Raw genomic sequence first — 12,046 nt, 5'->3', positions numbered from 1 at the left:
TTCCCAGACCGGGGCATGAACCCGTGTCCCCTGCATCGGCAGGCGGACTCTCAACCACTGCACCACCAGGGAAGCCCTGTGAACCATACTTTACTGTGCAAAATGTTTCTGCGTTATTTCATTACACTGTCACTACATCTTTGTCAGGCTAGGTGTTAGTGCAATTGTAGTTGAGGCTACTTGTTCATTAAGTGCTAGTCGTAGTGAAACAGGAGGGAAGGGGGCAGGGCACAACCTTTAAAAGAATGACATGGCCAGGAGTTCCCTGGTGGCCTAATGGTTAGGATTCTGGGCTTCCACTGCTGTGGCCTGGGTTCAATCCCTGGTCAGAGAACTAAGATCCTGCAAGCCATGTGGTGCAGCGAAAAAACAAACAAACAAAAAGAATGACATAGCCATTGAGGATATGACATAAACTGGTTAGAATCAACTAGGTCCAAGATGGCAGTAGACCTTGAGCCTCATTATATGCTCATTGTAATACATTAGCATATGCCAAATGACATACCTACAGGCGCCTACAGTTCCAAGGCAGACCATAAAAGGCCAAAAAGTGGGCAGTGGCCCAATTCCTGGAAATCCCCATCCCTTCCCCCAAACAGTTGAATAATCCTCCCACTCACTAGCCTATGAAATTACTCAGCCCACAAAAACCATCTACCCCATATTTCAGGGCCTCTCATCTTCTGAGATGCCTCACACTCTGTGGAGTGTGTTTCTCCCACCACTGCTCTCACTTTTTGAGATGGACTGCATTCTGTCTATGGGATGTTGTACCTCTCTAAATAATCCACGTCTTCCATATTGCATTGCCTCTCGCTGAATTCCTTCTGCGCTAAGACATAAAGAACCTGAGCTTCAGTAAGTCCTGACACCAGGTGAGCAATTTTAATTAAAAGACAGTGGGTTTGAGTCCCAGTCAGAGTTTTGGCTGAGTAAAAGTCCCAGCCCATGGGTTCAAATCCAAGTGTGAGTTTCGGCTGGGTTCAATCCCATCTGAGTTGTGCAGTCTGAAGCTTTGTTGCTTAACCCTTGGCCTCAGAATTCTTTCCACTCTCCCCTAGCTGTCAGAGGATGGCTTGAGTCCTTAAAGGATAGGTAGCTTTTGAACAATTGGAGTGAGAAAGCAGGGAGAAGTACCCTAGGCTGGGGCAGGGGTGGGGGTGGTGGCAACCAGCTTTCTGTAAGCAGGTAGGGTAGGGGGGCCCCAGAGAAAGAACCAGGCATGGCTTTCTTGACATAAGGGAAGCAATTTTTGGCCTAAGCCATTTTGTGACCTAAGCCTGACCACATTTGTCCTTGAATAGGTCTCGGTAATTAATTAAGTGAGGGAATGCAGGAACAAAGGAAAAGCAGTCAAGAAACAAGTTTCTGGGACTTCCCCAGTGGTCCAGTGGTTAAGACTCAGAGCTTCCACTGCAGGGGGTGCAGGATCGATCCCCGGTTGGGGAACTAATATCCCGCATGCCATGAGCCAAGGCAAAAAAAAAAGAAACAAGTTTCTCCCCAAGGCATATACATAACAATCTGATACATGTCTTTGGGTTCTACAGGAACTAAGGCTCCAGACCTAGGTGGAGGATGGAATGATGATGTCGACCCTCCTGACTTCAATCAACTAAAGCCTGGACTCTGTTGACCTCTGCCCCAATTCTACGATGAATTCTCCTCTGCTCAAGCCCCTTCATGAATATGTACGCTCCCTTAGCTTAACGCTTCCCCAATTTTCCTGTTTGGAGAGACAATGCATTGGGGAAGATTCTTTGTTTTCCTTACTTGCTGCAAGTAATATATCCTTCCTTATTCCTAACTTTGGCTTAGTCGTGTCTTTTGGGTTCACTAAGGTGAACCACTTTTCCAGTAATGGCTTGACCAAGAGGAGAGTGCAGGCAACATACAGATGGCAAATACTGTGAACAGCAATGGATGATGCGAACGTCAGTTTGACCTCCTTCCCTTATCTCCTGAGTCAAAATCCTTACACAGCTCCAGGTTTTGTCTCTAGCTCTGGAAAGCTCCACCTCTGCCCTTTACCCGATAGTACTTCCTCCCTCCCTGGGCTCAGTTCCCCCGCCAGTCTCTCCGTCACTCAGATCAACAGCAAGCTCCCCAAATCCCCCATTGGCTCCTTTAGCCTTTCCCACCCGGCTCCTCCCACCAGAAGCCCCGCCCCCTGCGCTACGCTCTCGCTCTGGCTTACCTTTCTCCGGCGCAGGTGGCGTAGGCGACCAAATCCAGCGGCACAGCGACAGGACAGTCGAGCAGCCGGAAGCGGCCTCTCTTTTCCGGAACCCCACTGCCTTGTGGGACCGTGGCTGGTTCCTCCGGCCTGGGCAGGTTTTCCGGACTCCTCCGCTCCACCTCCCTCCTCGGGTACGGAAGCTGAGAGGGTCCGCGGACGGCCATGGCGGCGCACCTCAAGAAGCGGGTGTACGAGGAATTCACTAAGGTGGTTCAGGTAAGCTCTGGAAGGAAAGGTCCCGGCACCTGTCTGGGGTAGGGGAAGGTTCTCCACGCTCCAGGCACTTTGCCAGACCAGGCGCCACAAAGCTGGGTCGAATGCCTACTGCTTTGGTAGGCAGCGTCTCTGAGGCTACACTTCAGTGGGCGTGTCGTTTGCCGCTGTTGTTGTCAGCATTAATACGTGCAGTCTGACACTAAAAAATTATTAGAAGAAACAAACAGCGCTTTACAATCTACGAAAATATCTTATTCGTTACTTCATTTTATTCGTATTACATTAGCATCCTCATTTTACAGATGAGGACTTTGAGGCTTCTGGTGGAGTATGAGCCAGTTAGTGGCAAATTGCCTCCCAACTCCCGTTACAAAAAAAGCGCCCAGGGACAAGTTGGCTGTATGCAGAGCTCAAGGGATTGGAAGAGGAGCCTATAGAAATCCTCAAGACCCAGTCAGAGCAGGCGAGGGTCACAGGCTTCATAGGGGTGGAACTTTCCATTGGTGGAACAGTTCACCTAGGGAGGAGGGCAATACCTTCCTCCTTTAGAGTTGTTTAAGGACTGGTGGGCCAAACCCGTGTCAGCAGTTAGTGATTCTCCTTGTATTTCCTCATATATATAGCTGAAGTAGAGGTTGATCCCACGTCATACCTTGTGTCGTGCTTCTCAGACTTTGTTTATCCAAATCACCTGGGGTCTTTTTAAAATGTAGATTCCACTCAGTAAGTAAATCGGGCCGGGGAGGTGAGGCAATAATCTGCACTTCTGAGAAGCCCTCAATTGATGCCAGTCAGTAGCATCCTTCCATCCACAGACTTGTGGAATAGCAAGCTTTAGACCATCCAGCAGGACACTGATCCTTAAACATTTCATTTATTCCTTCAACAAGAGTTTACTGAGTAAAAGTGTGGTTACTACGTATTAGGTATGGTAAAAGGTGCTGAGCTACAAAGTGCAATACACAGTAGGGTCCCTGTCCTTTAGGAACTCACAGGCGAGTGGGAGATACGGAACGGCATATCTGTGATTGTAGTGCAAAGAGGTAATTGCATCGACAAATCAAGTCTTCCTCTTTTTACAGCTACTTGTTTTTTTAAATAAATAAATAAATTTATTTATTTATTTATTGTTGGCTGCGTTGGGTCTTGGGCTTTTTCTAGTTGTCGGCGAGTTGGGGCTACTCCGTTGCGGTGCGCGGGCTTCTCACTGTGGTGGCTTCTCTTGTTGCGGAGCACGGGCTTTAGGCGCGCGGGCTTCAGTAGTTGTGGCACACGGGCTCAGTAGTTGTGATTTGCAGGCTGTAGAGAGCAGGCTCAGTAGTTGTGGTGCACGGGCTTAGTTGCTCCGTGGCGTGTGGGATCCTCCTGGACCAGGGTTCGAACCTGTGTCCCCTGCATTGGCAGGCGGATTCTTAACCACTGTGCCACCAGGGAAGCCCCCTCCCAACCCTTTTTTTTTTAACAGCTATTTCTTTTTGTAAAAACTCCCTAGCCAAACTTCCTAGCTCTTTGTGATTTAACAGTATTCCTTCTAGCTGTATCACTGCCTTTTTTGTTTTGTGGACACTTTGTGACGTATTCCCATTGTGTGTAGGGAAGTTAGTTTGCTTCTTATTCTTGTTTTTTTCTGAAAATAACTTTGATATTTACCTTAACACTCTTTTGTTGCTCCTTTTTATGTGAAATTAGTTTTCCTCAACTTTTTTTTTTTTTTTTGCGGTACGCGGGACTCTCACTGTTGTGGCCTCTCCCCTTGCGGAGCACAGGTTCTGGACGCGCAGGCTCAGCAGCCATGGCTCACGGGCCCAGCCGCTCCGCTGCATGTGGGATCTTCCCAGACCGGGGCACGAACCCGTGTCCCCTGCATCGGCAGGCAGACTCTCAACCACCGCGCCACCAGGGAAGTCCTTCCTCAACTTTTAAAATGAGTCAACATTCAGGAAAGCTTTCTGACTTCACAGAGCTCCCTCTTCTGTGGCTTGCTTTTTGGGATTTCCTGGCTCTGTTTCGTTTGCCCCCCTTTTTAAAAAATTGTGGCAAAATATATATAACACAGAATTTATCATTTTAACCATTTTTTAAGTGTAGGGTTCAGTGGCATTAACTACTTTCACTTTGTTGTGAAATGTCACTTCCTTTCTTTCCAGTATTCTGTTGTTCCCCCTTACCAAGACTACTCACCCCTCCTCCAGCATGCCACGTGTTTGCACCTCTCCAAACTTTTGTATCTGTTGTTTCCTTTACATAGAATGGATGTCATGCTTCCCTCTCTCTTTGCTCTCCACTCAGTGGACTTATATTTTTGCTGTAGTCTCTCCTCCCCTGCTTCTGTAGCACTCATCTATTTGTACTTATCACTGAGTGCTACTATAATTACTAGTTTACATATCTCCCCACCAGTTTGGGCTCCTCGAGGGCAGAGATGATGCGTGGTTCATCTGTGTTCCCTGGATAGACCATAAGGCGTGGCTCACTAAAATGTTATAGATGGTTGAATGATAGCAGATATTGGTCTGTCCTTCTCCTTATATACTCCCTAGGGAAAAAAATCTTTCCAATCTTTTGACCTAATTGCAGCCCAGATAACACTGAAGACCAAATTTGTGTGGAATAGGATGGAAATTGGTAAGGATTTTAAGAGAAGAGCTCATTTCTTCACTTCATTGTTCATGCATGGTTACCATGGAGTGATGAAATGAGATCTTACTGCTTCTCTTATTTTTCCTCTGCTATGAAGATGAGGGAGAGAGAACTGATATGTATCTAGTGCTTATTATGTGTTTGCACAATAAAGACATTATACTTTAGACTTCTTAAATATCCCTATGATGTAGGTATTGTATTCCTTTTTATAGAAGAAGGAGAAGGCCTCCTCTAGCTAGTAAGTGGTAATTGAACTCAGATTCCTCTGACTTCAAAGCCCTTGGTCTTTTTATTATGCCATGCCATGTTCCTGTCTAGAATAATCCTAGTCTCTTCTCTGTAGAAGTGTAAATTTGTAAAGAGGTGATTGCTCAAGGTATCATTATGATGCATCAAGCGTTAAGGAAAAAATTTTTTTTGAATTTTATTTTTAATACAGCAGGTTATTATCTTTTTTATATGTATTAGTGTATATATGTCAATCCCAATCTCCCAATTCATCCCACCACCACCCCTCACCCCTTTCCCCCTTTGGTGTCCATACGTTTGTTCTCTGCATCTGTGTCTCCATTTCTGTGTGCAAACTGATTCATCTGTGCCATTTTTCTAGATTCCACATATATGCGTTAATATACGATATTTGTTTTTCTCTTTCTGACTTACTTCACTCTGTATGACAGTCTCTATGTCCATCCATGTCTCTACAAATGACCCAGTTTCGTTCCTTATTATGCCTGAGTAATATTCCATTGTATGTATGTACCACATCTTCTTTATCCATTCGTCTGTCTGTGGGCATTTAGGTTGCTTCCATGACCTGGCTATTGTAAATAGTGCTTCAGTGAACATTGGGGTGCATGTGTCTTTGAATTATGGTTTTCTCCATGTATATGCCCAGTAGTGGGATTGCTGGGTCATATGGTAATTCTATTTTTAGTTTTTTAAGGAAACTCCATACTGTTCTCCATAGTGGCTGTATTAATTTACATTCCCACCAACAGTGCAAGAGGGTTCCCATTTCTCTACACCCTCTTCAGCATTTGTTTGTAGATTTTCTGATGATGCCCATTCTAACTGGTGTGAGGTGATACCTCATGTAGTTTTGATTTGCATTTCTCTAATAATTAGTGATGTTGAGCAGCTTTTCATGTGCTTCTTGGCCATCTGTATGTCTTCTTTGGAGAAATGTCTATTTAGGTCTTCTGCCCATTTTTTGATTGGGTTGTTTGTTTTTTTAATATTGAGCTGCATGAGCTGTTTATATATTTTGGAGATTAATCCTTTGTCCATTGATTCGTTTGCAAATATTTTCTCCCATTCTGAGGGTTGTCTTTTCATCTTGTTTATAGTTTCCTTTGCTGTGCAAAAGCTTTTTAGTTTCATTAGGTCCCATTTGTTTATTTTGTTTTTTAATTTCCATTACTCTAGGAGGTGGTCAAAAAAGAGCTTGCTGTGATTTATGTCAGAGTGTTCTTCCTATGTTTTCCTCTAAGAGTTTGATAGTGTCTGGCCTTACATTTAGGTCTTTAATCCATTTTGAGTTTATTTTTGTGTATGGTGTTAGGGAGTGTTCTAATTTCATTCTTTTACCTGTAGCGGTCCAGTTTTCCCAGCACCAGTTATTGAAGAGACTGTCTTTTCTTCATTGTATATCCTTGCCTCCTTTGTTATAGATTAGTCGACCATAGGTGCGTGGGTTTATCTGTGGGTTTTCTATCCTGTTCCGTTGATTTATAGTTCTGTTTTTGTGCCAGTACCATATTGTCTTGATTACTGTAGCTTTGTAGTATAGTCTGAAGTCAGGGAATCTTGATTCCTCCAGCTCCATTTTTTCTTTCTCAAGATTGCTTTGGCTATTCAGGGTCTTTTGTGTCTCCATACAAATTTTAAGATTTTTTTGTTCTAGTTCTGTGGAAAATGCCATTGGTAATTTGATAGGGATTGCATTGAATCTGTAGATTGCTTTGGGTAGTATAGTCATTTTCACAGTGTTGATTCTTCCAATCCAAGAACATGGTATATCTCTCCATCTGTTTGTGTCATCTTTGATTTCTTTCATCAGTGTCTTGCTGTTTTCTGAGTGTAGGTCTTTTACCTCCTTATGTAGGTTTATTCCTAGGTATTTTATTCTTTTTATTGCAATGGTGAATGGGATTGTTTCCTTAATTTCTCTTTCTGATCTTTCATTTTTAGTGTATAGGAATGCAAGTGATTTCTGTGCATTAATTTTGTATCCTACAACTTTACCAAGTTCGTTGATTAGCTCTAGTAGTTTTCTGATGATTACTGTTGATTACAACTTTTATCTTCTGTTGTGATCTTCTCTATATCTACACACCAGGGCCTTACGTAAGCCCTGGAGTAACAGGTTCCCTTTTACGTGAACTTTTTGGCACTCATCATATGTAACAGATGCATCTAGAATAGTTCTAGTTAGGCACCATCCTTGGGAAAGTTGAGAAAATAGTTACTCAGCTAATTTTGTGTGTTCTGTGGTTCAGATGAGGATCCCTGATTGAGATAGACTAGTGGTAGGTCATCATTTCTGTTTTTTATGGATGATAAAAATGTGAATCATGACATACTTAGAATAGAGCAGCAGAGTTGGAATCAGAGACAACTTCTAATTCCAAATCAATCATTCAGTAAATATTTGTTAAGTAGCTGCAGTTTGCTAGGCATATGGCAATGTATTTCTTTCCTATACTGACCATCCTTCTAACAAAGGTAGAATGATTTGGGTGAAAATAGTCATCCGTTATGAGAGGAAGATTTTTGTCCTCAGTGTAAGCTGCAGACCATTCCCATCAGTTGTAGTTTTCTTAGGAGGCAAGGTGAGCCTAGTAAGTGCCTCAGCACAGTCTGAATATATTTGTCGAATTGAGATTTCTTTTCTAATAAGGAGTGGAGCAGATCCTTTGTGTGTCCTCTTAACCCTAAAGCTACAACAATCCTAAGAGATAGGCAGAACAAAATATTCGTGGACCTACTTTACAGAGAAAGAAACTGAGACTTAGAGAAGTTAAATAACTTACCCAAAGCTGTAGGAGCTAGTGAAAAGCAAAATTGGGACTCATAGCTTTGTCTCCAGTTGGCTCCTTTCCCAGTTCATAACACTGCTTTTTGTTTAAGCTGGGTCTGTTACCTAAATACATTATTTTGGTATAGGAAAAATTATTTCCATCAAACAAGGTAAAGTTAAATTTGCAACTCTCTGTTTTCAGTCAAGTTTTCATGTTTTATCTTTCCTACCCTCTTGCAGCAACAGCAGGAGGAAATTGCCACTAAGAAACTCCGACTGACAAAACCAAGTAAATCTGCAGCACTCCACATAGATCTGTGTAAGGCTACCTCCCCAGCAGATGCTTTGCAGTACCTACTTCAGTTTGCCAGGAAGCCTGTGGAGGCAGAAAGTGTGGAGGGAGTAGTCAGGATTCTCTTGGAACATTATTACAAGGTAAGAAGGTCTTGAGGACCTGATGAGAGTGTGTATGGGAATATGTATAGGAGTTGTATCATGTGTCTGCAGAATAGGTTAATATGCAAAATAAATAATAAGTGTTCATTCAGCAGTCTTTTACTGAGTGTCTTCCATGTGCTAGGCACTGTGGATACAGAGATAAAAAAGATCCAAAAGGTCCAAAAAGATCCTATTATCAGAAGCTTTCATGGGCTTCCCTGGTGGCAGAGTGGGGACGTGGGTTCCAGCCCTGGTCCGGGAAGATCCCACATGCTGTGGAGCAACTAAGCCTGTGCACCACAACTACTGAAGCCTGCGCGCCTGGCGCCGGTGCTCCACAGCAAGAGATGCCACTGCATTGAGAAGCCCATGCACCGCAATGAAGAGTAGCTCCTGCTTGCGGCAACTAGAGAAAGCCCACACACAGCAAAGAAGACCCAATGCAGTCAAAAAAAAAAAAAAAAAAAGGTTACAATATCTAGATGGAAACAGATGTGAATGATAAAATGCATCAAATTGCTCAGAGTACTGAGACTGCGTTGGAGCACAAAGGAGGAGTTAACTTCAACCATGACCCTTCTGTAACCAGATTTGTCTCTGGCATATAGTCCTCTCATTCTGCTGTTACTGCTTTAATTCAAGGCCCTCATATCTAACTGCAATAGTCCTTTTTTTTTTTTAACTTTTTTAGCTAAGTGGCATTTTATTTCTCTATTTTCATGGGTTAGAAAAAAACATCAATTCATGCATAGTTAAATAGAGGAAATATTTTAAGCAGAAAATGAAATTTGTAAAATGGTTTATTTTTCAGTTTTTATTTGTAAGTAAGATCTGAAGTAAAAGAAGAAATAATTTTCAAATATTTGAATCACAGATGACTTCGGATTTTAAACTTTAGTATGAAAATTATTGAGCTTATAGAAAAGTAGAGAATACTGTATGAACTGCCAAATACCCATCTTTGGGATTAAATAGTTATTAATATTTTGTCAAATTTGCTCAGTTTGTTTTCCTGAAGTTTTTTTAAAGTATCATAATACTTTTCCCTAAATAGTTCAGTAAATACCTCTTACAAAGGGACACTTAAAAAATATAACCATCTAAGCATCTCAAGTAAAATTAACGTCATCTAACAAATGGTCCATATTCACATTTCTCTAGTTGTTCCCCAAATATCTTGTTATAGTTGATTTGTTCAAATCGAAATGCAAACTGTCTCCACATATGGCATTTGCTTTTTTAAAAATCTAGAACAATTTTTATTATTTTGGTGACATTGACCTGTTAAAGAAATTTGGTCAGTTGTTTTGTAAAATGCCTTGTTTTCTACAACACTATGTTAGTTCCTGTTACACAGTATAGTGATTCAGTATTTCCATACATTTCAAAATGTTCACCACAATAAGTTGAGTTATGATTTGTCACCATACAAAATATTAAATAGTTATTGACTATATTCCCCACCCTGTACATTTCATACCCATGACTCATTTATTTTGCAACTGGAAGTTTATATCTCTTAAGCTTCCTCATCTATTTCTCTCCTCCCCCCCAACCCCTTCCCCTCTGGCAAACACCTATGTATCTCGATATCTATGACTCTCTTTCTGTTTTGTTGTGTTTATTCATTTGTTTTGTTTTGTTGATTCCACATGTAACTGAAATCATATGGTGTTTGTCTTTCTCTGACTTATTTCACTTAGCATAATACCCTCTCGGTCCATCCATGTTGTCGCAAATGGCAAGGTTTCATTCTTTTTTTATGGCTGAGTAATATTCCATTGTATATATAAATCACGTCTTCTTTATCCATTCATTTATCGATGGGCACTTAACGTTGCTTCCGAATCTTGGCTGTGATAATGCTGCAACAAACATAGGGGTGCGTATATCTTTTGGAATTAGTATTTTTGTTTTCTTCTGATAAATACCCAGGGGTGGAATTGCTGGACTGTATGGAATTTTGTTTTCAACTTTTTGTCATGGAACATTTCAACTATGTATACAATTAGAGAGAATAGTTTAATTCCCATGTACTCATTACCCATCTTCAACAATTATCATTTTATGTCTAAATTTGTTTTATTCCCACCCCCACTCCTACTGTCCACTTCCATTTCCTCCACTCTCACCCTCTACCAGATTCTTGTGAAAACAAATTCCTGGCATCATATCATTTTATTCATAAATTTCAGTTTATATCTCTAAACAATAAAGACTCTTTTTAAAAACATAATCACAATACCGTTACCATGTCTAAAAGAAAAATTGGACTCAGGCATTCTGATGTCAGACCCCAAGCTCTTTAACCAGGCCATGCTGTGTGCATTAGTCTAGCAGATTCTAGCCCCAGAGGAAAGGAGGAGGGATGATAAATGGGTCCAGTTCTAGATTGATGACTATAGTGTTTTTTTATTCTTCTATTTTATACAGAAATATGGTATCTTGTATTTTAGTAGATAACTACTTTGGCTTCTGCTTTTCTCATTCAAGGTTTTCTGTAGCTGAACTTGTTAATATTTCACATGAGGGGTTCTTCACTTATACTACTGTGTTAGTTGCTGTGGAGGATGTTGGGAACCGTGAGACATGTTCTTTGTCCTTTAAGGGCCAGTAGTATAGTTGGTAGATCAAATATATATGTGATATATAGATGGTAAGGCCTTGAGTTATTCATTTGTTTATTTTTTTAATTCACTCTAAGTGTTCTGAATCTAATTCTGTGCCAGGCCTTGTGCTTCATGTTGATGATACAGAGATTAATATATGATCCCTGATCTGAGTCTAGTTGGGTAGATTAGACAAAAAATGGATAATAATACAATGTTATAGGTGCTACGAAATCTGAGACAGGTTATGATATAACTTTAAAGAAGAGGGTAATCAATTGTACTTGGGAGCACGGGCCTAGAAGGGCATTATAGAGTAGTGATGCTTGAGATGAATCTTAATCAGATTATGGGTAGTTGGAAAGTAGGAGGAAAGACGTTTTAGAAAGAAGGAGCAATTGTGAGCAAAGGCATCGAGATGTGAAATAACTTATCACGTTAGAAGAAATACAGGTAGTTTGGCTGCTGTAGATTTTATTTTATTTTATTACTTTTTAAATTAATTATTTTTGGCTGTGTTGGGTCTTCGTTGCTGTGTGTGGGCTTTCTCTAGTTGCGGCGAGCGGGGGCTACTCTTCGTAGCGGTGCGCGGGCTTCTCATTGCGGTGGCTTCTCTTGTTGCGTAGCACAGGCTCTAGGCCCACGGGCTTCAGTAGTCGTGCCATTTGGGTTCAGCAGTGTGGCTTGTGGGTTCTAGAGCTCAGGCTCAGTAGAGCTCAGGCTCAGTAGTTGTGGCACACGGGCTTAGTTGCTCCGTGGCATGTGGGATCTTCCCGGACCAGGGCTCGAACCCGTGTCTCCTGCATTGGCAGGCGGATTCTTAATCACTGCGCCACCAGGGAAGTCCCTGGTGTAGATTTTAAATTGAGAACTCTT

At 41.7% G+C, this 12,046-nt stretch overlaps 1 protein-coding gene and 1 long non-coding RNA gene across 3 annotated transcripts in view; one reads left to right on the top strand and one right to left on the bottom strand.

The window, feature by feature from the left end:
- Window positions 1-2,294, bottom strand: part of LOC132597693 (uncharacterized) — a 41,199-nt gene extending 38,905 nt beyond the window's left edge. Inside the window, exon 1 of the long non-coding RNA XR_009564925.1 lies at window positions 2,201-2,294. This is a non-coding gene — a long non-coding RNA (uncharacterized lncRNA). The remainder of the gene's footprint in view (window positions 1-2,200) is intronic.
- INTS4 (integrator complex subunit 4) overlaps window positions 2,080-12,046 on the top strand; it is a 134,463-nt gene continuing 124,496 nt past the window's right edge. Inside the window, exons 1-2 of one of the 2 annotated variants that reach the window (XM_030835971.3) lie at window positions 2,080-2,458; window positions 8,364-8,558. In XM_030835971.3, coding sequence (XP_030691831.1) covers window positions 2,405-2,458; window positions 8,364-8,558 — 249 coding nt within the window. In that variant the 5' untranslated portion in view covers window positions 2,080-2,404. Of the gene's footprint in view, window positions 2,459-8,363; window positions 8,559-12,046 lie in introns of those variants that run through there. The other variant, XM_060303761.2, reaches the window with a different exon arrangement.

Source organism: Globicephala melas, chromosome 8 (assembly GCF_963455315.2).
Source record: "Globicephala melas chromosome 8, mGloMel1.2, whole genome shotgun sequence".
In the NCBI taxonomy this organism is placed as follows: Eukaryota; Metazoa; Chordata; class Mammalia; order Artiodactyla; family Delphinidae; genus Globicephala; species Globicephala melas.
The sequence above is the reverse complement of the archived record's forward strand: the minus strand, read 5'-3'. Positions and strand labels throughout refer to the sequence as shown.